Raw genomic sequence first — 27,713 nt, 5'->3', positions numbered from 1 at the left:
TTTATTGAGCACCTCAGACTATTTCCTAGAATGTCCCTATTTTTTATGTGCTTGTGGGGAAAAAGAGATAGAAATGAGCTGTACAGATCTGCCTTTTTTCCAAAAGTAATGCATTGGGCTTTCATGTCAGCAGAAATCCTATAAAATTACTACAATGATGTAATTACTACGATGATGAACATATTCAAAGTAAACATAAACCAGAAACATAGCTGAAGATATCAGACATATTCAGTTACAGAAGCTTTTGCACAGAATTAAGGAAGATAAATTATCACATTTTTGTCTGTTTCATTGGGAGTTATTTAATTCTGAAGATGGAGCAATTACAATTTAAAAGCCATGTTCAACCTTCTGATTCTGAAAGTGCTGTTGTTGTGGTCTTGATGTAAATTGAAGCAGTTTAAAGGATGTCTATGCAAACTTTTCAACACCTGCTGAAAATTAACATCACATAGGTGTAATCTTCCACTTTATGCTCCCTTTGAACACCTTTTCTGTCTGGGGTTAAACCCTGTGGCCTGTTTTTAATGATCCTGTTAATATCTGCTTGAGAGTCAGGAGAGGAAAACTTGCCTGGCCAGCAGCAGCCAAAATCTGGCATCTTGTTGTAGATTGTATGTTAAAAAAACAGGAAGAGAATCTCATTCAAACACAAACAGATGAATATTTTCCATAAATGTTTTAGTTGAGAAACTAACTTTTGAAAGCTGTTTGCACTTATACTCAATCATAAACCAGAAAGTGCCTTCTCAGTGATTTTCTTTTAACACCGAAGTTTTTCTCATCCAGTTGATCTAAAAAATGACATTGTTAAACAACACTGGCTATAACAAATGTATGAAAGGGTGCAGTCCCCAATCAGAGGGCTGAGGTTGGAGATTTCTGCTCAGTTTGTGTATGTATATTCCTTAAGTTGATGGTAAATCTATGCTTTGTGATATATAACCAGAAAAATAGGAACAGAACACATATGCAGATATGCCTGTAAATCCTAGTAATAGGCTTTACATGGATTTGATTTGCTTTAATTTCCTTTTCATTCTTGAACAGTAATATACCTTACACTGGCATTTCATTTCATTTTAGAGGATTCTTCATAGTCTTTCACTGAAATCATTATTGCTATTGTACTTTTACACTGAAAACAGAATTGTCAGCAAGTGTGGAATTAATTTCCTCCCTCTAAATCTAACTCATGATGACATTAAAACAAGAGTAACTTATAATAAGTAAGATTGGAGATTTTTTTTCATTGCAATCTTGCACTATACTATCATAAGCTACTGGAACTGCATTGAAATTTTCCAATATTAATTTCAAGGATGTGAAGTATTATTTTTAAGAAAATGTGTATGAATCATTACTGTTTTTTCATTCTCAGTTTATTTTAATTTTTTTGTTCTAGATTAAAAAAAATCCAACAAAACCCAACCCAAACAAACAAAAAACCACCACCACCAAAAAACCTGCCTATATTTTAGTCAGACTGCAAGTTTTATTGTTCATTATGATTTTAAGTTATAATTTATTTCACCAAAATACCTGAAAGTTCAGTCCTTAGTGAAAAGGGAGAGGTTTCAGAGGATGGTACATACTGTCCTGAGCTAGCTGTTTGCAGAGTATGATTCATTCAAGGTCTCTCTCCTCTTTGGCTTGTAGGTGTAGATAGTTTCTGCTAGAGAAGATAGGTCTCAATTCAGGATGCTGGAGTATCTCACAAATAGTCTTATATATCAAAAGTATTTGAGGACAGAAAAGCAAGCATTGCCAGTGTTTTCTCAATAGCCAATATACTCTTTTGACTATTGGGAAAGTCAAGGTATTGTCAACGAACACAACCTGAAGTTTATTGCATGCTGTAAGTGACCTTGGGAAGCCAAGGCACAAACCTGGTCTTGTGTTACTAGTGGGATATGTGATGCTAAACAAAATAAAGGCATATTTTCTTTGTTCCCCTGTCTTCTTTTTGCCATATCTAGCTTGTCTGTCAATCTAACTTCTTGTGCTCATCCTGCTTATATGTATGTTGTTTTTTGCATATAGGAAAATTCGCTTTATTTATATACCAGAGTCCTAGGTTCATTAAATTCAATCTTTTAAATTAACTTCTTTTCAGAGAACTTGGTCAAGATAAATCCCAGTACATAGCAAACAAGGCCATATATAGCTAAAATTGAGTCCATTACCTTGTCAGGTCTTATACTGTCAGTAGGAAAGCATTTTACTTAGGACCTGTTTTGCAAGCAGTTTTACACAAGGGCACATTCAGAATTTCTACCCCTATTTATAAGCAACATGAATCATACAAGATGACTCATGAGAATAACTGCGTGTAGAAGTGTGCGACTGTACCAGGTAAGGTTAGGCTGCTGGTTCTTGCTCAAGAAAAACTCTAATTTGTAGATTATTTGGGTGTTTCCTTAGCAATGTGAAGCTCTGTGCTATGCCAGTGTGGATTCTCCTGGACGAGAGGAATCAGGTATCCAGTACAGACAGGCATTTTCCATCCCAAACATATAAGGAAATTACTATGAACCAGCAAGCTTGACCATGTTAGCTGGTGCTTCTCTATAGACTGCATTGAAGTCTTGTTCCAGGATAAAGTCACAGGTGACCTCAAGTTAGAGGATGCTGGAACCACCTTTTGCATTTATAGTGGAGTAGAGGAATCCTGAAATGGTTGTGCAGGTGTTTCTGTAAACAAAAGAAGGCACAAAATGGAGCTTAACCTCTCAAATTATTGCATTTAAATTGGTTTTAAGTGTCAACAGTTTTTAAAACATTTCACCCTTTTAAAATTTGTTATCCAGATTTTCATAGACCACGGTTTACCTTCTAAAAGAGCAGTAGAGCAGAATAATAAATGGCAGCTGATGTCTGCTTTTCCATGACTTTTGGGACTGTATTAAATACCCTGCTCCTCTTATCTAAATATCCACCTTAAGTTGAAGCCATCTTCTCTCTTTATAGATAGTGGATAAAAATAGACAACTTCAGGGCATAATTCATTTGACCTGTCTGTGATATCTACATTAAAACAGATGAATGGTGACCAGGAAATACCCATCGTCCCTCTATTTGTAAAGGGAGACCAGATGTCTAGTTCAGATATGAAGTATATTTAGACAGATGAGACTTCACCAAGGTTTAAGGAAGGAACATTTTTAGAAGTACCGTGACTATATACAGTCTACCTTTTCTTTCATGTATGTGGCTTAGTATCTGTTGTCTAGGCATCTCTGGAGAAAAAATAGCTTAAAAGATTCTGCTACACAAATGTGTCAGAACATACTGTAGTGTGGGTGGCAAAGGCATGGAAACCTGAAGTCTCTTTATAATACTTATTTCATAAAACAGGAATTGCAAATAATTAATATCAAAACTTATAAACTTTTAAATATTTGCTGTTTCTGTCTCAGATCTTGCAATAGATTTTATGATGCTTTCGGCCCTTGCATTTAAGTGTCAGGCTTGTGAAGGAGAAATAGGAGTCTACAGTGGCAGCCATGTCACAGAAGGACATAATTTAAATGAAAGATGGCTAAAATTGTCCTCTGTTCCTATTAATAGTACATCTGAAACTATGGTGGTGTCCATCTTATTAAAAAAAATATTATATGCATGAGGAAGCTTTTTCTCATGTAGTCTCAAAAAAATTCAGTCAGTCTATAAGCATCTAGACAAAATTTCTGGAGAAATAAGAGTTAGGGGTAACTCAAACCCAAAATGTGTGATATCCTGGGATACTGATGACTGTGATTGGCTCAGTCACTCTCTGACTCTGTGAATGTTATCTTTCATGTGGAGTAGAAAAGACTAAGAGACAGAAATTGAACATATCCTTTGATAATCTAGGTATTTACAGATTCAACCCATTTGGGATCAAATCCTACATGCTGGATAAATATCCGGTCTTAATTTCTGATTACTGAGAAAAAAGGAGGAAGGCAACAAGGACAAAGATGCATACAAATCTCCTTTTCTGCTAGGAAGGGGAGACACCTCATGTTGAACAAAATCTGTGTTTCCAGACTCCAGCATTTCTTATGAAATTGGCTCTCTTTTCTCAGGCTACTCAGTTTCATGGGGCTACAGGGTCTGTGAATTTAAAGTCTAAATCTTTTTGCAGCTTGCTGGAATTATAATTGACAAACACTGCTGTGACTCTTCTACATATGCCTCATGTTGCCACTCAAGTTTATGCTCCTACAGTGTAATAAACTTGAATCACTGTATCAAGGGACCACTTTCAAAGCTCACTTAATGAAGGCAGCCCCTCCATAAACATTGTTTTTAAGTTGGAACTGGCAAGGTAGAATATGTAATAAATGTATGTTTAGTTGATGGAAAAACTCTAATTTAATTCACTCACAGAATGAAATCCAGAACAAATAGATGTCGGTTTTAGAGTAGGGAAGCCCTGTTTGTCTGCTACAGCTCTTTATCCATAATGGGAAGTCTGCTCGTTTAGAAATACAATGTCATGTCAGACTCAGTTTATTCATATTTCTGCTTATATCACTCATTTTAGATTATTGTTGCATTCCTACATATTTCTAGAGTGTGTCCAAGGAAGGCCAGCAAAGCTAGTGAAGGATCTAGAGTGAGGGAGCTGGAGGTGTGTAGCCTGGAGAAAAGGGGGCTGAGAGGGAACCTTACCACTCTGTGCAGCTGCCTCAAAGGCAGATATAGCCAGGTGGGGGTTGGCCTCTTCTCCAGGTAACAAGTGACAGAACAGCTGGAAAGGGACTCAAGTGGCAACAAGGGAGGTTTAAATTGGATATTAGGGAAAACATCTTCACCAAAAGGATTGACAAGCTGCCAGGAACAGGCTGCCCTGGGAAGTGGTGGAGTTACTATCCCTGGTGATTTTTAAAAGATGTGTAGATGTGACACTCAGGGATTTGGTTTTGTGGTGGGTTTGGCAGTGATGGGTTAATGGTCAGACCAGATTTTAGAGGTCTTTTCCAACCTAAACAATGATATTGTCTAATTTTTTATTAGCTGACTTGGAAAATATTGTTAAATACTTGCTAAGAAGTTGCAAGTGACATAAGGACTGCTTAATTAATCCTTATTTCTGTCTATGTGCTTGAAGAAATAGAAGTACACATTTTCAGTTTAAGCCAACTTAATTTGTTCTACATATTGTTTTTAATCTTGAGGTTAAGCACAATGTCTCAGCTTAAAGCAAGTTATTAACTTCAGTCAGCTTTTCCCAGCCTTTGTGAATCTCTTCAAGATGACAATCTTCTTACAAGTCAGAAGAGTAGGTTAGTATTGGCAAGGAAATCTGCCTCATGTCCTGTATCAATATGACAGATCTGTAGTGCCATATTAGTGGATTCTACACTTGGCTGTCAGAAAGGATACCTACCCTTTGCTCTCTGAAATTGTTATATTGCACATTATAACTGGCTGCATGAATAGGTCACAAACAATTAATTTCCAAGCTCAAAAATAATATACAAACACCAGCTCCAGTCTTCATCTTCAATTTTTCATCTCAGTTGTAGGTAGCACCTTTGCATCCTCATTCAGTAATCTTCTGACTGGGAATGTGGGACTAAAAATGGCTTGACTTAGTGGTATTGAGCTAGAAAAATTGATCAGAAAAACATAGAATAATTAGAAGTGAGGAAAAAGGGGAGATAATAGAAATCAGAGAAGTAAAATAAACATGAGAGGAAAAGAAGTATCACTCTATCCCATGTGACAAAACCCCCAAACTATCCTCATCCCCAATATAATAATTCATATGAATCCAGTGATTTTTTTGGGAAGACTGAAACCCATTGTCATATAATTCAGTCTGGGCACTGATTCTCAAGCAGAAATCTACTATAAGTGTTTCTGTGTTTTGATTAGTTTTGAATTACATGTTTGCTTCAGTTTTGTTTTACTTCTGGTAAAAGATCAGATGCTAAAACTGTAAAATAATCTTTAATAATCAGACTTGTGGAATGAGTGTATTAACAACAGTTTCCTTCAGCAGGCCCTGTATGCTGGAGCAGAGTCAGCTCAGTCAGCTCAGATTCATGCAGAGGCAGGTCACATAACAAAATGCATCAAAAGTTCTCTTTTCTTGTAAAAGTAGTAATGAAGGCGTGGTTTTGCTCACTGAAGTCTCTTCATAGTTCAGCTGTTAGTGATTTGCAGATAGACACAACATTGCAGAGCTTTAGCATGAATGAGTCTTGAATTAACTTCTGATCTGGTGCCAGGGAAAACCTTGATTTTTTTACAGTTCTTATAGAGAAAAAAGTGGGGATTTTTAAGAGATTGAACCAAGGGAGTAGTTACTCAGTCTGCAATTTCAGGGGAGATCTCAGAAGACACAAAAACTCCATTCTAAATGTTACATAATGCTCCTTGCATTAATGATTGGAAAACTCATATTATAAATTAAATTGCAAAATTTGCAGAAGACTTTGATCTCTTTGGAATGTCTTTTCTATGAAAAATCTTTTTGAGTGGTCTACTAATGCATTTTTAGAGAGATGCCATCGGAGTTGCTTTTCCCTTATAGTTTATAAATATTCTAAGTGTATTAACTTACAAGCAATTAGTCTTTTTGGTACCATTACACTTTCTCCCTTAAGCAGATAAAGATGAAAAACCTATCAACACATGCTTCAAGCTCATCACATATTTTCAGATTGACAGCTGAATGCTGTTTGAAACTCTTGATTTGCAGGGAGAAAGAATTTTAAAAATGAAACAAAAACAAACTAAAAATAGCAGGAGAATAAATAATGTAACATCTGTTGTAAAGCGGAATAAAACAGTTTATAAAAGAGAGAACATGGAAGTTTAGAAACAAATTCTATTTATTGACACTAAAACAGCAACCTAAAATGATTATTGCCTTAGTTACTCTTTCACTGGTTATCTTTGATAACAATATTGCAATTTAATAAAATTGGTTAATTGCTAGATTGTGATCCTAAAATCATTGTCTCTCCTTCAGCATGCAGAGAAAATATTTTCATGCAAATGAGTATTATTGAAATAAGAATCTAATTTGCCAGCTGCCAGGGTGAAAGTGATGGATTCAATTGAAATAATTTTCAAAAGTACTAAAACTTAATCCAAGTTTCCAGATTTCCATCTCTTCTAGAATAAGATAAATTTATTACTGTTAGATGAGTGCCCTGGAGATGTACCATAGTAACTGAGAGCAAGGAGAATGAAATTTTAAATATATATATCTAAAGATGAAGAAGATAAACCCATTTTTGGAAGTGGAAAAAGGATATATTGATTAAAATGGCATTCATTTCTTCTCATTATGAACTGTTTCTTTAGGGAATCAAGGAGAGGAAATGATGGTGCATATCAGGAAATAGTTTTTGTTTGGTTCTCCCCTCCCACCTTGCTTATCTTTACATTAAGTAGTAAAGTACAATCAAGTAGAACACAGAAACACGGAATCATAAGATCATAGAATGGCTTGGGTCGGATGGGACCTTAAAGTTCATTTAGTTTTAATCCCCTTGCCATGGGCATGGTCAGCTTTCACTAGACCAGGCTCTCAGGGTCCCATCCAACCCGATCTTGAACCACATCCAGGAGCAAGGCATCCACAACTTCTCTTGGGAACCTGCTCCAGTGCCTCACCACCCCACAGTAAAGAATTTCTTTCTAATATCTAATAGAAACCTACATTCTTTCAGTTTGGAGCCAGTCCCACTTGCCCTGTCACTACATGCCCCAGTAAAAAGTCTCTCTCCATCTTTCTTGTGGGCTCCCTACGTGTACTGGAAGGCCACAATTAGGTCACCTGGGATTGTCTCTTTTCCAGGTTGAACAACCCCAATTCTGTAAGCCTCTATATATAGGAGACGTGTTCTATGCCTCTTACTATCTTTGTGGCCTTCCCAACAGTTCCATGTCCTTCCTGTGCTGGGACCTCAGAGCTGGATGCAGTGCTTCAGGTGTGGTCTCACCAGAGCAGAGCCAAGGGGTAGAGTCACCTGCCACGCTGCTTTGGATGCAGCACAGGACACAATTAACTTTCTGGGCTGCAAGTGCACCTTGCTGGGTCATGTCCTCTCATCCAGCAGCACCCCCAAGACCTTCTGGGCAGGGCTGCTCTCGATACGATCATGCCCCCACCTGTGTTGGTACCAAACACTGTCCCAACCCAGGTGCAGCACCTTACTCTTGGTCCTGTTAAACCTCATGTGATTCCCAAGGGCCCATTTCTTGAGCCAGTCCCAAGTCTCTCTGGATGGCTTCCCATTCATCAGGTGTGCCAACTGCAGAGCTTGGAGCCATCAGCAAATTTGCTTTATTCTTTTTTTGATAACATGATTTTGTTCTGCATCCATGACTCCAAAGGGACATCATGGAAAGCCAAAGAGGTTGCACTTGAACAAGATTTTGTCAGGATCCATTCAGCTGAATATTATCAGACTCAGAATCTATTAAATGGAAAATAATTGTGGAAAGCAAAAGTATAGAGTTTAGCCTTGAGTTGGTAATATCATACTTACAAGAATAATCTTTTTTAATGTATAATGTGACAGAAAAGACATGATATGCCTTGAGACAACTTTTGCATACAATTGAGATCAAAGTAAAGAAAAAGAAAAAAATGAGGGAGAAATAATAATAATGGGAATTAAAGGGCATTTCAGTGCCAGTGCTCTCACAACTCCTGCAGGAATCTTATGAAGGATTGTAATACAATTTACATATTCATTCAGTAGCAAGCTTGAGAGTTTCTATTCTAGCTATTACTTTTTAGTTATGGATACAGTGTCTTTGAACCATGATCAGTGATCTTTACTTTTAAGAAGATTAACAACCCAAAGGAAGAATTAGGTTCAAAACTTCTTAAAAAAAATTAGAAAAAAAAATCTCCCTAAAAAGCCCAGTGACTGAAATAGTTTATATGTACAACTTGAATAAAAAGGTGACTTCTTGTGGACAAATACCCTGAGAAGAGTCACATCTGATTTGGTCTCCTCTGCTCAGTAAAATTAGAAAGTATATATGCTGGACCGTTATACTGTGCAAAACACAGTACAGCAATGACCTAAAACTAACACCTTTGGATGAGCGAAAACAGTGTATTTTAACAATGCCAAACAAAAGTAAGCATATTCTATATCAATGATTGTACTGAATCTTAATTGATCTAAATCTATATCAAGAAAACGATGTTGTTTAGAGATTTTTACTTTCATAATATTCATTATGCAATACCATTGCATCATCTTAAAATTCTGAGTGTTAAAATTAATATAATAATGCAAACACTTATTTTTGCCTTGATTCCAAGAGAACAAGATATGTGTAGTATTATTCTCTGTCAGTTCTCTTTCCCCAGAAAATAAACTTGGGAACTTGGTGGATGAGTTTAAAAATATTAAGTTTGTGTAACTGGCCTGCAGAAGAAACAATCCGACGCCATAATGTATTTTGAGCCATTTGTTTGGCTCCCAGCACCTCAGAAGTTCGACTTGGCTTACCCACATGTCTTGGGTGGAAGGTGTCCAGCTCCTGTGCCTCCAGCAAACCATGCACACCTTGGCAGGCCAGGACAATGTGCTTTGCCTGTTTCTGTATGAACTGAAATAGATAAGGACCTCAAGAAGAAAGGGAGGAACTGGGGGAATTGTGAGGGGTGCATTTTAGGATAACTGCGATAGAGAAGGAAGAGGATTTAAGTACTGTGGCAAAGGAAAGGAATTATGAAGATGCTCTTTTCATAGTGGACTGCAGTTAGGAATTACTTGGCGAGGAGCTCCATATCCATACACCTGATGATCCTAGGGTCTTTTCCAATCTAAATAATTCTATGATTCTATTATTCTACATCCCTCTAAAGAAACCCAAATTTTTGTTTCACAGCTAATAATTAAGGAACGTCTATAATTCACTAGCTATGAATCTATTGTGAAAGGCCTCCTTAGGACTTTTTTCCTTGCAAATATTTCTGAAATTTGAAATCAACGATAGGAAACATGACTGCAAAGCAGAGCTTGCATGCACCTCATTTTCCTTTCAAACCAAAGTTGGCCAGGACATTGTTTGGGTGAAAGCACCAGGTGGTGCATCACTAATGGTGTCAGTCAACTGTCAGTAATTCTGGGTTCTGAGATAGGGTGCTGAACGCAGTGGAACCTCAATGGGGCACATCTGTCTCGCAGCTGAGAAACAGGCTTATTGTGAAATATCATGTTCCTGAAAAGTTTTATAGATTGAATATTAATCTTGTTATGAATGTGTTCTCTGTTTACTTGTCACTTTGCAGAGAAAAAAATCCTTTAGGAAATGAAACACCTCAGTTGCAAAAATGGGTTGTCATGATCAATACAAATCTTGCTTACATGTCCATGTAGCAACATAACTGTTTGGCTAGATATGGATTTTAATTTTTCTCTAAGATTTTTTTTAGAAACAACTTGTACCGGGTTTGGAAATGCAATAAAACAAAGGGGCCATTTGTCTCTTCTAGTTTGGTTTGAGTTACAGAAAGTGAAAATTTACTCATTAGTTTCAACAGCTGAATAGGACTGGGTCAATTAACACCAGCTCCCACTTCTTCAGCATAACTGGGAGCAGTACCTGAAAATGTCTGGCATGTCAGTAAGAAATGGAGAAACTGATAATCAGAAGTTAAATATTCAAATAACTGCATACAAATATGTTGGAAAATGTGAATGTCACTGGGTTGTAATTGAAAATGTGGTAAAATGGTACAGGAATATACTTGTAAATTGAAATCCTTAACATTACTTCTCTTTACAAAGGAAGATGTTAAATGTAAGTTTTATAGTTTCCTTCACTTCTTGTGGAAGCTGAAATATGTACAAATGATTGTTAGGTTAATCACTTTTCTACTGTGGGCATATAGCTAATAGAATAATCTGGTTTAGTTGTATCTCTTGAAGGTTGGGATATGATCAAGGGACTCAAACTCTGCATGAGGTTATTCATTCTTCTCTAGGAAAGCCAAAACGGAAGAGGAAGCTGTTCAGGAATAAGATTAGTTGTTAAATGCTGCAAAGGCAAAGGTCCCTTTTAGCACTGTAGATTTAAGATCAAGAACGTGTGATTCTCAGATTCCTGCTTAATTTAAGTTTGAGGCAAATGCCATTTCTGTTCCACTCTCGTTATTTCCTATCTCCTAAATTGACACAGAGACAGATACCCTAATAACCAACATAAAGCCCCTTTCCTAGCGATTCAGACCACCTAAAGAAATAGTGATAGTTCTGGGAATTGCAGTGGCAGTGGAGGCCAGAACAGGTGGGTAAATAGATGAGAAATAAGTTTGACTATTGTTTAAAGCAGAGGACCTGGATGACCTCTACAATTAAAACAAACTGCTGAGAGTGCCTCTGAATAAAGAAATTTAGTATCTATGGCATGGAATTTGGTCCTCTGAATGCCATTCATACATTACCAATTTACTCATTCACTAAAAATGTGGGGATAAAAAACTGAACTGAAAAGACTTTATTGAAATATAAGCAGTGTATTACTTTCCAGAGGTCCAAGCATATTTACTTTTCTTGCATGCTGCAAAAATGTCAGTTAATCCATTATTGAGGCTATATCCTGAGAAGAACAAAAGCTTTGGGAAATGGTTTTCTTTATTTCTTTTCTTAATTGATTTTTTCCATGTGTGCTGTTTTATATTTTCATTACTATGCTCCATGAAATGGTAAAAGAAAGAACTTATCCTTATTACCTTTGGTTTCATCTTCCTTTTTTTTTTTATAAAGCCACAATAATACATAAAGAACATTCATTTATTTGAAACTTTGATTAAATTTCTTTATTTAATTTTAGTATTAGTTTAAATTGTTGAATTTCATGGATGTATGAATAATTTTTTGAAGTCATACTCTTACAATGCAGAGATTATATGGAGCAGGTATTTTTAAAAGCAAATTTAAATGTTAATTAAAAGCTAGTTAGTAGTACTTCTAGAGAAATACCTAATATGTTTCCTGCTTCTGAAGAACCCTTTGAAATATAGTCAATTAATTGGTGAGCTAGAAATATGGGGAAACACTGCTCTGGGACAAGCCCAAAACTTAATCCTGTGACAGCATTCCAATTCATTTTGAAGGATTCCAATCAATTACACATTTTTATATAGTGAAAAATAAACTTCAATATATTATTGTAAAAATTTACCTTTTATGATGGCTTTGATTATAAAAATATATTAATATATAAAACTCGATGTTTATGCAAGTTTCTCTTTGGAATATCGTTAATGAAGTGGAGTGAGGAAGTGAAAACGAGGTTAACAATCCTCCTTAATGTGCAGACATCTGTATCCCACAGTGTCCTCTAGAAGTAGCAAGCCAATTACATCAGTAGCAACTTTCCTGAATTCACCCCCACTTTTTAATCAAATTTTTCCCCCTATTTCTAATTTTTTTCCTTCTCTGTTCCCCTCTTTAGTGTCTCTTAATTTAAATTTTGGTTCACGATCAAAGCAGCTTAGAGGACTTTTTTAATTTTTGTGTGTATATGATCGTAAAGCACTCTAGAACATAAGCGTCTAACAAAGTGCACGTTAATAGCACTGACAAAGGATGGAGAGCGTACTGGGAGAAGGAAAAACCTCTCTATTAGCAAACTTGGAAAGCAGTGACAGAATTCATAGAGGAGCTCTGGGCAGTTCTCTAGTGCAGTGATTGGCAGTGAAATAGATGATTTTTCACCTGGTTTTTCTCTATCACTATCCACTTTTTTCAGAACCTCGTTTAACCCTCCCTCTCTCTCCCACTGTTTGTTATCATTAAATAATGGCATTAGTGCTGATTGATGAATTAGCTAGCAGTGGTGTGTATTTATCACTTGTTAAGTTTGTGTGTACATCTCTTACAGGTTAACATTGATTGATACATAAATCAGTATGAATTACTTGCTTGTGCACAGTGTTTTTGTTCTGTCTAATAAACTGACATCTTATGAAGTGAGATAAGGAGAGTGGAAATAGAGGGGTAATTCTTAGACAGTGTTAGATGCTTACTGTGAGAGCCTACCACTATTCAGCCTTGCAGGTGCAAGGCTGGGAGAAGTGTGATATAAGGACATGAATATGTGGAGAATAAAGAAAAAATACTACAGAGACTGAAAACTGCCTCAAGAATGCAGGTAAAGGATACAAAGCTCTAAGCAAGAGTCCTTGGCAAGTAATATTGCCAAGGTTACAACTGCAGTACCTAAGAAAACACAAAACATTTGTTGTTATTTCAGATGCAAATCCACTGTATCATGTTTTCTATGCTTGTGGGAGCTTATTTGACTTAAAAGGCCATGCTTCATACTGTTTGCTTGTTATATTTGACTGTAGCGGGTTGGGTTTGTAACCGGGCGGAAACACCAATTTAGTGTAGTGGTTTGGCCCAAAATACTCATTAGTGTTTATCTTCTGTGAGATAAGAATTATAAATTATAAATAAAATTATTATAAATAAAAATGCAAAGCAGGCACCAAACTTGAAAGAATATAAAGAAGTTTATTAACATTATAAAATTATACCACCTTCAGAACTCTCCTCCTCCCCCCACCTTCCTCCCTTCTCCCACTGACAATGGAAAAAGACAACCCTTAAGATGTTCAGTCTGTTTACCGCTTCCATAATAACCTTGTTCAGTCCATTTAGAAAGAAGAGTCTCTCTTGCTCATGCTATGAAAACATTATCACAACGAGACAGCCACCCACTTCCAAATATTGTTCAGTCCATTTAGGAAGAGGAGTCTCTCTGATCGCGATGTGAGTCCCTTCCCTCGACTTGCAGCTTTTCCCGCAACTGCTTTCGAGGGTCCACTCTTGAAGTTTTTTGGGGTACAATTTTAAGGTTGAGCCGTTCAGAAACAAAAACAGAGGCCCATCTCCTTCCCTCGGAGCAAAGGGTCTTCCTCATCTTCATCATTAGGACTATCTCTGGGAGCATCTCTAGGGACTGAGGTTTTCTCCTTTTCCATTTGGAGCAAAAGTCCTCATCTGGTTCATCTCTCCCTGTCCAAACTTCTCATGAAATTACAGCTGCGTCAGCATCTGCCTATCTCAGTGCAGGTGCTTTTGCTTACGAGCTGAACACTCCACCCCCCATATCTTCATGGAATTACAACGGGATACTCTGATATATCATAGCTTCACAACAGAATTTCAGCTTTAAGCATCTCCTCTGTCTCTTCCCTCAGGTTTTCAGCTCTTCACAGCAATAAAAGGGTTACTCTCACCTCGGCCTTGCAGCTTTGCAGCTGGAATGTTGAATTTTTCTTATCGCAGTGGAGAGGGGGGAGAGCCGAGCCGCTCCGGCTGCCCACGGCAAGGCAGTGGGGGGGGGTTCCACGGCTGGAACAGGTCCATCGGCTCCAGGATGGCCGTGGCCCGGCCCGGCCTGGCCCAAGCAGGGCCTGGCCGGGCCCGCTGGCCCCCACACGGGGCCCGCAGCCACCTGTCCCAGTGCCGGAAACGAGAGAGAGAGCTGTGGGGTGTTGGTCTATTCTTAAGTGTGCATCACAGAGGTGGTCACAATTTTAAGTGGCTTAAAGAATTGTCCATATTCAAACTGGCCAGCTGATAGGTTCTGTCAGGTCCCAGAGGAAGCTGTAAGCACCCCTTAGCAAGGACGTCCCTTCCGGGACTATGCTTGCTAACCTATGACATTGACCAAGAGTCATAGATTTTGTGAAGTTTTGCCCAGAGTTTTCATTGTTGCTATTGTAACTTAAGAAAGTTAATTTATGCTGCTTTGCACAGTCTGTGTAATGATCCTATTTACACATATTTACACATATGGAGTGATCTGAAATGGAATACTTTTCCTACACCACAATATAATCCACAAGTTCAGATGCCTACATCGTGCACTAACGTTATTCAATCAGCATAATAAGAAAACCACCTGTAGTGGGTTGAAAACCAGCAACAAAAAATATACCTCTTTTCTCTTTCCTTAGAGTAATTTCAAGTTAAGAAATAAGTTCTACAGTATCTCACCTACAGATGTTCTTTGACCTTTATTTGCAAGAAGGAAAGACATGGGCCAGGTCAGCTCATTTACTCAACACTTAGAGCCTGGCTGTGTATGCGTAGTACAGAAGTGTTCTGAATTCTATCCTGGCTTGATGCTGATGTTATCCACTTCTTGTGCTTTAAGACAATGCCCAGTCTGGACTAGACATGGAGGATATTGGCCACCAGACCCTCCACTTATGATAAATAAAGGTCTTTATTCTGAGTAACCCTTTGAAGTCACTTCCCACCATTCCAGTATTGACCCCAATACTGAGGTTGAGTAGGTTAAAGGAAAGGTTTTACACTGCTTCAGTGTTTTGGCCATCTGAATTGCAAAAGACATTTCTGCTGGTGTATATGATGCTGCTGGTTAAATTCTCCAACTGATTTTTAGTCTCTGAATAAATTTTTACTTTCAAAACAGTATCTAGAGCAGCAATGAATTTCCAAATTTACAGCATCAGGTTGCACAGGAAATGTGGCAGTACAATCATGTTATAATTTATAGCTTTCTTCTACTTTTGGTGTTTTCGCTAAGTGTGATTTATAGAACCTTATTTCTGTATTTTTAGTATTTTTCTGTTTGCTCAGTGCCACTTTTACTTGATGAGACAAAGATATAAATATCTGCCTTTCTACAAATTATTCCTAAACTCTCAGAATGAATGAGTCTCTCTAGCACGAAAACTTTGCACCCGGATACAAGCACCTGCTGCCATTTGTCAAGATATTTTTCACCACTTTCTTCAGATTGAGCTCCAGCAAAACTAAGCAAGACTACAAACTACCTCCCATAACAACACTGGAGTTAGATTGCAGCATTCTTACACTTTTTTCCTGTGGAACAAAAATAGCGTTGCCTTTGTCTTACAAGTATAGTGCCAACAACTGGGGGTTTTTTTACTTTAAACTATTTTGGAGCAGTAAGAATAATTTTTTTTAAACCTCAAATGTAATTTGTATGTTTTGACTGATAGAATTCTCAGAAAAGCTACCTGGTTCCCTAATGATACTGATTCACTGCAGTACAGTTAATAAATAACATTTTCCTGGGATTTTGGAGGTTTGGGACTTGCATTAATTATTGAGCACTGGCCTATTGTTCTCATGAGAGTCTCTTTCCGAAGTAAGATTTGGGGGTTTTATGCTTAAATAGCACTTTGGGGAAAAGAGGCAGGAAGGGGTATTGGTTTTGTTCCGTGGCAGAATAAAATTTTTGCTTTAGAAATGCCAAAGATGGTTCTGTGATACTTAGTCTCTTTACTTCCTGTAAAAAAAGAACTAGAAATAGAACAAAGCAAGAAGGCACAAAAAGGTCTAGATTTGGGTAACTATCTTCAGTCCTATCATGATTTTGGTGTATTTCTTCTGTTATCTGCACTCTTTAAGTCCTTTGGGGTTCAGTTCAGAGATTTTTTTTTATCGCAATCTCTTCCTTGACTGATTTCTTTCATTGAGACACTACTTAGTCCAAAGTATTTTTTCTTCTTCTAAGGTAATTAAAACCCTGGCAACTTCACTATGTATTTACATAGGTACTCCTTTACTGAAAAAAGTTTACTGAAAGGTTCCAGCTGCTTTGAATCTTCCAGATCATATTCATTTCTTCAGCCAATATCTGGATTTTTCTCCAGAAGACCATCTTATGGCAGTGTTCGCTTCAAGCCTTTCTGGTTCCCCAGGCAGCTTCTGCCTTGATTATTTGTATACCTTGCATAAATCAGTAGGTCTAAGCTCAGGTACTCCTGCTGTAAGCTACACCAGTCATTCAGGAGGTCCATAGGAGCTTTACTATAAGGAATAATAGCCCATGTCTACTTCATACATCTGCTTTTCCATTAAGGTTGTTCTACTTGTTTATTCTACGAGAAAACTCATCCTTCCACATATTTTTAGCATTTTTCCTCTGGATTTTTTATGAGATCATTCTCATGTGAGAAAACCACTACAAGATTATTTGTTTTCCTTTGAATAGGATAACTTAATTACACTCTCACCTCTAACCTCCCTCTCATCCTTTTCCACCCTCAAAATATTGGTTTTTTTACAGATCTTGCTCAAGACAATGCCAGTAATCCTTATATTGAAATTCTTAGGATTTTTTATTCGGAGAGGGTGAGTTTGGGATATACTATGTAATTCTTTATTAATGAAAATAGTATAGTATACAACTTTCCCCTCTGGAAACGACATTTCCTGGACACTGTTCATTATTTTATGAATCATTTTTAATATGATTCCTGTCAATTTTTCAGAAAAACATTCTTGGAACAGACTTTCTTCTTGATTGCATTGTTTCAGATTAGTTTTGCTTCTCTGAGAAAAATGCATGCAGAAATTCTTGCTGTTTACAGACAGCTCATTTCACTGGAATAGGCACAAGGGAGTCTGCTTTTACTCCCCATTAAAATTAACTCAGGATTATCCTTTAATTTCAGGGATTGAGAGATGAGCATATAAACTACAAAGGTTCAAAATAGTTACTCTTAAAGTTCTGACACCTTAATATTGAAGTACAATAATTATAGGGGAAAATCAATACAGTAAAACTCACCACAAGCTGTCATGAAATTGTTGTGGGAGTCATAGGGGATTGTAAAAGTGACAGTGAAAAGCCCAGAAATTATGTATATGGTCTAGCATACATGAAAATCAGCTTTGAGCCTCTTTGAGTAACTACTTCAGGGTAGTATAGCACTTGTATAAAATGGGAAAAGTTTCTTATTCAGAGAATATAATAGCAACATGTGGTATCTGAACAGATAGTGGTTTTGACATTGTCATTTGTGTATCTCACCTGTGAAAATGAAAATCATATGCAAAAGGTGAGGATGCTGCACCACCTTCTGTGGAGTCCAAGTGCTGCATTAGGCAGATGGTGCTGAGGAAGGATGATCACCATCCCTTTTGCCTTCAGTTTAAACCCAGAAGTGGGTTTGGTTCTGTTCTGAGAATACATAATTTTGTTCACGTGAGGACACTTGGCATGAAATGCCCCACTGTGACCAGAGGAGAATTAGTGTGTTTATGATTCGTCCCTCACTGGAGTCTCTCCAGAGGGCATAGCTTGGTCCCTCTTTCTTTCATGGCCACTTCCAGGGCTGCAAGTGTAAATTCTCCTCTTTCATTCTTCTTGGGAATAGTGGCTGAAAGTTCCCTTTGCTTAGCATGTGGACATTAAACACCTTCTGGCCTTGCATGGTAGAAGCAAGTGGAAGGACCATAAAGATTTTCTACTCTCTTTGCACTAATATCTCCTTATATTTCTGTGTTGAAAATATTTTCTTCATGTTCTTACTGATAACATTCTTTAATATAGAATACATAGAATCCACAAAGTTATTTTAACATATTTTAACTTTCAAAGGGGAAACAAATTTCCATGAAATCTACTCATTTCAAAACCCAGGCAATTTCGCTGTGTATTCATATATGTGCTCCTTTGCTGCAAAACTTCCAGATACTTAGCGTCTTCCAGACCATATCCACTTCATTTCAAATTGATAAGATGAAACTTTCCCAATGGTAGGTGAATAGTTCTTGAACTCTGCATCATCACACTGTAAAGAAATTCAGTTTCTTGTTTCCAGTTTAGATGGCGTCAAGATATTTTCCAAGCCCCTGAGCTACCACTCCATAATTAACACAGTCTCATAAGAGGAAAGGAGCATTAGATTTCAAAGAGCCAGGAACATGATCTTTCACAGCCATTTCACACTGGCTTCAAAATGTCTAGTTTATGTTCTTCCTCTCAGTTATGCAAGAATAATGTCTGGTAAATCTTTTCCCCTGTATTCTTCCACTAGCTGTATAAGCAGCATCTGTAACATATGGCTGCTCATATGTTGCAGTATCAGTAGCAGTGTGTACACTGAGTGCAAATATTCAAAGGGTTATCCACTGCAGTAGTGTTACAAACAGGTTCATCAGGCATGTTACATGGTACAGGCAAGTGTAGGATACTAAAACCACAAAATATTATGCAATGCTGAAAATTCAGTATGTCTGCAAACTGAGCACCAATTGTGAGTAGATGACATGTACTTAATACAGCTGTAAATATAACACTTTTCAATTCCTTATTTCATTCTTAGTTCAGACAAGTGATAAAGGAAGGTGTGGACAGGGTCACATTAATAAATATTTGTTGATGATGTGGCTCTTGTCTTTGAAAATATTTCTTTTCAGGGAGAGTGTTGTCTGCAAACCTTTCTCTCGGTTGAACGCTCGAAAGCAAATCATGGTCCCAGGCTCTTAAATCATTGAGCTATATGATTTGAGCTTATGAGAACCCTATGTGTTAGTTTGATTTATAGCAATTCCATTTTTAAATTCCAGGTGAATTAAATCAATATAACAGTTGGAAAAAACCCAAACAACAAATCAAATATAGCTGGGTTACACAAATGGCATTTCTGCCTGGTGGATGAATTTAAAATTTCCATGTATTTTATTGGAGAAATTGTAAAATATGCTTCCCCTGGAAATGTGAACCTGTGCACTCTGCTCTGCAGTGGGCACTCACAGAATACACTGAACAGCTGAATTCCCTCATGAGGGATATAGGGTTCAGTCCTGTCAGAAAAACAAGCACCCAGCAAGTAACTCCTGGACGACACTGCACATTGTCACAGCATGCTGGTGACTCACGAGTTACAGTGTCTCTTGATTGTTAATGTCTCTTTTTTTTTTTTGGGTTTGTTTCCTCTTTTTTTCCAGTGCCATGTGCTGTTTTACTTGCAGCACTTCAATGCCTATAAAACTGACATGTAAATATTTGACAACTGCAATATAGCTTTTTTAGTTACATCTGCACAGTGTAATGGGAGTCACTGCACAATCAATGACATAAATAATGCTCATCAAATAGAATGTAATCTTTTTTTACTGAAAAGTAAAATTTTGTCAGTATCAACAAAGCTTAAGGGTGGGAAAAGCAATATTTCATTTTAACCTTGATTAAACTGGCATATGTGAATTTGTAATTCCAGATAAATATAAAGCAAAAAGCAAATATATATTTTAGACTAATTCATATTTCCTTCTGAGGAAAAGATGTAGCTCTTTACTTCTTCTAGTGGAGCTTAATTTTGAAGAATTTAAAAGTAATCTCTGCTGAATGTTTTTTCCTTTACTATAGTTCACCCTTTACAATTGTACTGATTGTTTATTTGAAAGGTGCTCTGTGATGATACATGAGTAGTCACAGCGGTGCTACTATTTCAACATAGTCCTTCTCAGTCTTATATTTTAGAGTTCAGGTAGATGCAAATGATACTGAGATTAGAAAAGCAATAAGAACATGCACAAAGATTCCTAATGGAGGAGCAAATAATTTTTTTCCTCACTAAGATGCCAGAAGCCCATTGTACCATGAGGTTCACTACTGGTTTTGTTTTTCACTTTGTTTCTCTCTGATACAGTCTGGCTTTTTGGTCTGCTTTCTCCTAGGAATAGGTAATTTTACTGGTCATGCAGGAAGTTGCAGTCATTATTCCAGTATTGACCTGATGCACTAATGGCAATGAAAGCTGGGTTCAAGATCGTTAAACACCAAGTCTCTCAAGTGGCTTATGATCTGTGTTTATCAATAAGACTGGGGGATGATTTAGCAACCAGATGCCCAAATTTTGCTTAGACATCTCCATGCTGAACTGCACTGCAGATTAACTCTTCTTGTAGCTATAAATATTGAATACAGTAAAGCATTTTCACTGTCAGACTAAATATTTTTGTAAATACAAAATGAAAGGTTTAGTTCTTAGCTACTGAGTTCAGAACTTTTCGACTTACGGGAAATTATTCCTGTCAGTTCAGGTCAAGTGGGAGCTATGTAAGCTTACCCCTTGAGCTGAGTCCATAGGGCTGGGTACTTCAAATACTGTTTTGTACTCTAAATTTGTAGCTGTTACCAAATTTTATGAATACATCTCCTCATAATGAAAGGAGTTGGCTGATGAAATCAGTTATAAAGGTTACAGTGATTTACAGTGATAGGTCTTTTGTTCATCTGTCCATACTTGTACTTTTTAATGCAATAGTTATACCTTTCACTGTACTACTGTAAATTCATTGGAATCTGAATTCATTTTTACAGAATAGTGGGAGGAAGTATCAGTATAAACAGCTTGCTTTCTGACTTTCTTAGATCTAGATAAATCTTCACCTCACATTAGTGACCCAGTCAACCGTACTGAGATTTTTCAAGAGGAATTTTAATATTTGGAAGTGTATGCATTATAAAAATCATCTTGGTCTCGATCAGATTCAAAAGACACTAGCTGGCAAATGCTTGTGAGCTCTAATTAAATTCACTTCCATCTAAATGTGCTGACATAAAGCTAAATGTTTTCATATGCTACTTTAATCATTCAATTAATCAGTAATCTTAACTGTTAATGTGGTCATGTTGCCTGTCACGGTAATTTGCATGAACCTGGAATGAGATTTCCCTTGTTAAGTTGCCTGAGTACAAACTGTGGAATCAAATCTAAGTGTAGTAAATCCTTTCATCCAGAAGAATTGTGGACTGTTCTACAATCAATAGAGTAACCGTGTGAGTCACTTGCTTAATTAATGCAGCTTCTTTAATTGCTAAAGATTTTTTCTTTTGTAGGATTTTTTCTTCCTCTTTAATTCTTAAATAATTTAATATTTAAAATTAGAATGGTTGTTGGCTTTGCTCAGTTGCAAAAGATGTCAGATAGGTATTCTCTTCATGAAACCTTCTGGACTTTGATTGAAAAGAACTTTTAAATGAACTGGGGAAGCACAATGATGAGATTTATAGCACACATAGCCACAGTATTAAAGCAAAAACCCTTTTGTCATTTTTGCTAGATATGACAGTAGGATTTATGAAGGGAGTGCAGAGTGAAAATGTAGCACAGTGTCATTACAAACATTCAGATAAATTGTGGGCATTAATTAGGAGGAAGGGTATTGCATAAAGCCTTTTTCTTTAATTATCTCAATTCTAAAACTTTGTCATGGGATGTTTAGAGGATAAGATTCTCTGTATCAGACAGCATAAGATCTAAATTTCTTCCGTTTCTCTGGTTATAATTTTTGGGTATCATTGAAACAGGGCAACAATGTCTAAGCCTGTGATTGAAGGTATAGTTAGCAAGGTTCTGGTTCATCTTATTTGGTTCTCTGGCTTTATGATGTGTTTCTGGTAGAGATTTCTGGAAACCACATGAATCTTCTGTTGATCAATGTCCTATCCTCTCCAGTATGTTCTACTTCTGAAATGAATGCAGGTCTGCGAGCTCCTAATAGTCTTCCTTCAAACTTTCATGTGAAAAAGTAATTTGAGCTTCATAGAAAATGAGCTTAAAATAAAAGAATCACAATTGAAAAAAATCTTCTTTTAAGTTGCGCTGACTAGTCAGGGACCTCTCTCACATTCATCCATCTCTGCTGACTTACTGCCAAAGGAAAACCTGGTGAATGTTGGATATTTTGTATCTACACTTCTTGTCCCATCTTAACAGAGGCACTTCCAAATCATCCTTTGCCCAACCCGTGCAGGCTTGGACATAAAATCAAGTATTTTTATCCAAAGCTAGTATACAATTATCCAATTTGAATTTTTTAATTTATTTTGCAGAGACTTCCAGCACTTAACTTCTGAGCTGAAACCTATGGTCAAACAGTTAAGAAAACATCCAGTCTGCCCGTTCTCTTGATTCTCTGCCAGTCACACTCCCAGCTCAGAGACTTTGACTGCTGGGACCGAGGCCCCTTCACTATGGGTGGCTCCAGTGACCTGACAGGTGCCTGCCGGACTCCCTGAACATCCCACACTCACACAGTCAGACCAGGTTTCCCCACCCAATCCACCCCAGCTTTCCCAGAGCAGACCCTCAGGTGACTCTTTCCATAAAGCCATTTATTCATGGCACAGCAACACAGAAACAGCCTGAGCTGGTGCCTCCAAGGAGGACCTTCAACAAAGGAACCCCTGGGCTTTTATATCCTCGCAGTCTCTCCTCACACAAGTCTCTCTCTTTCTCCTGAATCATCTGCTCCGCTGTGTCCCTCAGAGTCCATCCACCCATCTTTGTGCCCTTTGCTAACCAAAGGGTTGGCAGTTCATGGTCTCTTGCCTCAGGCTCCCACCCAGAGCTCAATCTGCATCTCAGTGTGCAGTTGGCAAACTGAACTACCTGCACCAGATTTATTCCTCAATAGTCTAAATCTGTTCATTCTTACACAGCTTTTCAGCAGCTCTACCCTGTTGTTCCAAATGCCCCAAAGTTCAGGGTTACATCTTTCTCAATAGACCAAGTGTTTATCTTGGATGTATTTTCTTATCTAAAAGTAAAATTTAAAAGAAACATCTACCTGTAATCTAATATTGTCTTCTGATCAACCTGAATAAAATAGCTTAATATTCAGGCCAATGTGCTGAAAGAATAATACGGAATTCAACAACTTCTATATTATTATGGAAGTGTAGCAATCTACACACAAACATTTACCAAAATATACAGACCAATAGGTTTGTATCACTCATTGCAACTTTCCTGCTGCAAATTAAAAAATAAATAAATGTGTTTTCTTTCAGTCCATAGGTTTCTAAAAAATTATTCTAAAGAAAATGTCATTTATCTTACTCTAGATTTTAAAACCCATCTAGCTATCATTGAAGATCATGAAATTAAATGCTGGGTTTGTTATTTGTGTCACAACAAAGCCTGAATGATAGAAATTTCACCCTCAGTACTTGTTTTTTTGAAATATTTTATGGTGTTTTACATGCATGAGTAATAGCAAGTGATATTAAAGATTTGAAGCGATAAAAATAAATTACAGAACTAAATAAACTTTTAACCAGACTATTTTAAGGTATGGGTTTGTTTGGCTTTTGGTTGTTTTTTTTTTAATTTGCCTTATGTAATAGGTTAATGTTAATCACTTAATAAATGTTAGTGAAGAATTGGATGATACATGTAATTATTCGGCATAATGTTTCTTGATCCTTTTTGGTATGACAAGAAATTTTTTAACAAATGATTTAAATATGTCCCTTAGTGTACTAGTTTGGGATTATAGGTGCATCTCTCATTATTTTATTTGAACTTCAAGCTCAAGAAAAACAGCAAATATAGTTGTGATTGTATTTTCCTGATGCTGATGCTTTGATGTTGTACTCAAAAAGTTCAGTAAAATTAGGCTTACAAGCCTTATCAGACCTCTGCTGATATTAAGAGAAAGATTGGCTCTTATTCTAGCTGGTACTGGATTGGTTTTCATAAGTAAACTGGTTTATTCCACGAATGTTAAAGTAACTACAATTATTATGGGTTTATTCTGGTGTAAATGACAATAGAGTTTGGCCACCTTACATTTTTCATAAAATCATGGCATAGTTGGTAAGCTCCAGTGTATTCCTATTAATAATGATATTCATTCACTACTGCATGTCCTCTCTACCTTTTTTTTTCCTTTTGTTGTTCCATATTCTGCTTCTGCTTTTCTTTTTAATTCTAATTGTTCAGAATTGTATGAAGCAGAATTAGAATTAAAAAGAAAAGCAAAACCCCACAGCAGCCTTTGCACCACATAATTGCATCTTAAACAACAAGAAACAGAGAAGTAAATTAATTTGCTAGCTACAAATATATTTGGTATGAATGATCTGCAGGTTCTGCACTGTCACACTGTCATTATGCACTGCAAGCATATGACTTTAATTCTTTTGGCAGTGTGGGGATTTAGTTTTGTGTTGACAGGGGGAGCAGCATGTTAGTTCATGAATGGTAATGATGCTTATTCCCCAGTTAGGCAAATAAAAATGACAGGCTAAGTCAAGCACTGCACTGAACCAGGATGCATTTTAAAAACATATTTGGTAAATGGGAAAAGACTGTTTTAACATAACCATCATTTATTGAAAGAATTTAATTAAATTTAAATAAAATATGGGTAACTGAAGGAAAGTCTTGAGAGCAAATTGATCATTTAATAAACCTCCATTGTCTTTAAAATACTGAAATCTTAGCAGTATAAGACAGTATTTTATGCCTTGGGTAATTAAAGAGTAACATAGCTGAAGTTTTTGGGATTTCACAGATATAGAACTCTTGTGATGGTTCAGACTGAAAAATAGACCTATTTTTCCTCTATTTTAGTTTATGAATTCTGTCCTTCCCTTCCCAATCATAAATAATATATCCCTGTATGGGGATTAGGCATATCAACCTGATTTTTCCATTAAAATAATTCATTTCTTTCTCTTTAAATTTCTGAATATTTATCAAGGGATTGTGGGTTAGTTAATAGTATTTCTCCTTAATACATACAGATGGATTCACTTGCACATAAGTCTGAAAAATGAGAGGTATCTGTCTTGGGACTAGACTGCTCCTAAGCTCCTGCTAGCAAGCTGTAAGGTAAACATTTCTTAACAAGCAATAGGCAAAAAATAGTCTTTCCTCCCTCAATGTGAAATGTAGACAAATTCTGCCCATAATTTTTTTTTTTTTTTACTTGAAGATAAGGAAACACAGGCAAAAAACCTGTAGGAAAAGTTCATATGTTATCTGGCAAAGGTCTCCCTGGTAACTGAAAAAACTGTAAAGGGCCAGAGTTGTTGGCATAGGCTGAAGATGAAGGTCTGAGGCACAAAGCCTTCAAAAACATTTCAGCAATGTATGGGAATGAGCTATGAGGTTGTCAATAGGTTCAACTTTTAGATTTGCCAAAGATTTGAAATCAAATTAAAACACCTCATTTTGTTGATTGATGCCCATATCAACATGCTACTCTTGAATGTATCATGCACAATGGTTGCAGCTTAAACACACTGAAAAATTAAGTATAACAAAATGGTGAATCTTTGATGTGTCTGTTTCATATGGGAGAAGTATGGTGGGGCTCCAAAAGACAGATGACTGATTTTGGGTGAAATATTTAATCCTTTTTCCTAAAAAACAAAAACAAAGGAAACAAATAACAAACAAACAAACAAAAAAGCCCTCAACAAAATTAACCCCACACTCCACAAAGTATAAATAATTCCATGTAGTCTAGAATGTCCCTAATTCCATGTAGCCTGGCATGTCACTCAACTGCACTTTTAAGGATTCCCTTGCAAAATGATATAGAATACATTAGTTTGAGTGCTGATATAGGTCAACATTGTCTTACTGAGACCATGGAGATTTTTTGGTATTTTATGATGTAGCTGCATTTATATCAGCTGTTCAGACTGCAGAGTAGTCTGAGTGGCGGCATAACATAAAGTTTCAAATTTCTCCAAAATTTTGATATTTTTCACCAGTGTTTGGTCAAGTGGTTGTTTTAATGTGTTGAAACCTACCTCAGAGGCAGCCATAATAAAGTATTCCTTGAGGGGAGACAGTGAGGCAAACTGTACAAAGCCATGAAGAACTATTGTATGATGATCTGTGGACTATTAGACTTGATTTAATTTAAGAATAATAGTCTGAAACCAGAAGTTAGATTCTTGTTTGCAGGCAGTTGGGACTTAAATGTTTTTAAATGTCTGTCCACTTGTTCCTTCTTATGATGCTAAAGAAAGAACTATGTCAAGCGGTGTAGAATTTAGACTTAATTCATATTTTACTTTTGTGTTCTTCTGCAGATAGTAACTTCATCCTTGCAAATGCTCAGGTGGCTAAAGGATTCCCCATTGTTTACTGCTCTGATGGCTTCTGTGAGCTTGCTGGATTTGCACGGACTGAAGTCATGCAGAAGAGCTGCAGCTGCAAATTTTTACTTGGTGCTGAAACAAATGAGCAGATGATTCTTCAAATTGAGAAATCGTTGGAGGAAAAGATAGAATTTAAAGGAGAAATCATGTTCTACAAGAAGAATGGTAAGATTCTTTCCTATTCTGTTGGTCCTAAAGAATGAAACTTAGCATAAATGCATATAATATATGTATGTCCATTTCTATGTAATGATTTAGTGTGTCTATCATCAAACCTACAAGAATATATTTGAATAATGACACATTGAGACTATGTTTATATTAGTGTTATTGATTTTATATAAGTATGTTACTAGGCTGAATAGAGGAAATTCAGGATCCTAAACTGTTATTTGCACTCAGTATGACACTGCTTTTTCTTCTTTTTCTTATATTGACGTTTTTATCCCTTATTGCTGAAGCTGTAATAAAAATATTCATATTCACAATAAGGTAGACAGGCTACATAAATCCCATCACTAAAATGCTCAGATGTCTGCATGAGCCAAGTGATTTCTTCTCAACAGCCACTATACATAAACACAATAGCAATGATTTTCAAGAAGTGGAAAAGTAAAATTTATGTTCAAGTCCGTATTGTCACACAAAGAAAATTTCTGGTCATCAAGTAACCCCACAGACTACAGGAAATTTCAAGCTGCACCACATCTTTGACTCCTATGGCAAGACATTTCTAAGGACAATTTCATAGTCGAGATGCCTGAGGCACAGAAGAGAGAAGCCCATGATGCACACTTCCCAGCTTTCAGCTATATCCAGCTGCTTCAGGGTGCTTATTCCATATATTCCTATGGCCACATTCATGTGATCTTCAAACACGTGACACTAAGTTTGAGATACTGACAGGATTTCAACCAGTGTAACAGGAGCCTAGAGATCCATGGGCTCAGTGGATCCATGGGTGTTGAGTATCACTTTCTCTTTTATTGTATAGTTAAGAGTTTATAGGCATATGTCTAGAC

At 36.8% G+C, this 27,713-nt stretch overlaps 1 protein-coding gene across 4 annotated transcripts in view; it reads left to right on the top strand.

Moving 5' to 3' along the window:
* Positions 1-27,713, top strand: part of KCNH8 (potassium voltage-gated channel subfamily H member 8) — a 175,552-nt gene that overhangs the window by 31,390 nt on the left and 116,449 nt on the right. For 3 of the 4 annotated variants that reach the window (XM_032108392.1, XM_032108385.1, XM_032108376.1), the window contains exon 2: positions 26,623-26,856. In XM_032108392.1, coding sequence (XP_031964283.1) covers positions 26,623-26,856 — 234 coding nt within the window. Of the gene's footprint in view, positions 1-25,323; positions 25,409-26,622; positions 26,857-27,713 lie in introns of those variants that run through there. The other variant, XM_032108399.1, reaches the window with a different exon arrangement.

The sequence above is a fragment of the Corvus moneduloides genome, chromosome 1, assembly GCF_009650955.1.
Source record: "Corvus moneduloides isolate bCorMon1 chromosome 1, bCorMon1.pri, whole genome shotgun sequence".
NCBI lineage: Eukaryota > Metazoa > Chordata > Aves > Passeriformes > Corvidae > Corvus > Corvus moneduloides.
This window is presented reverse-complemented; position numbering and strand designations above follow the sequence as displayed.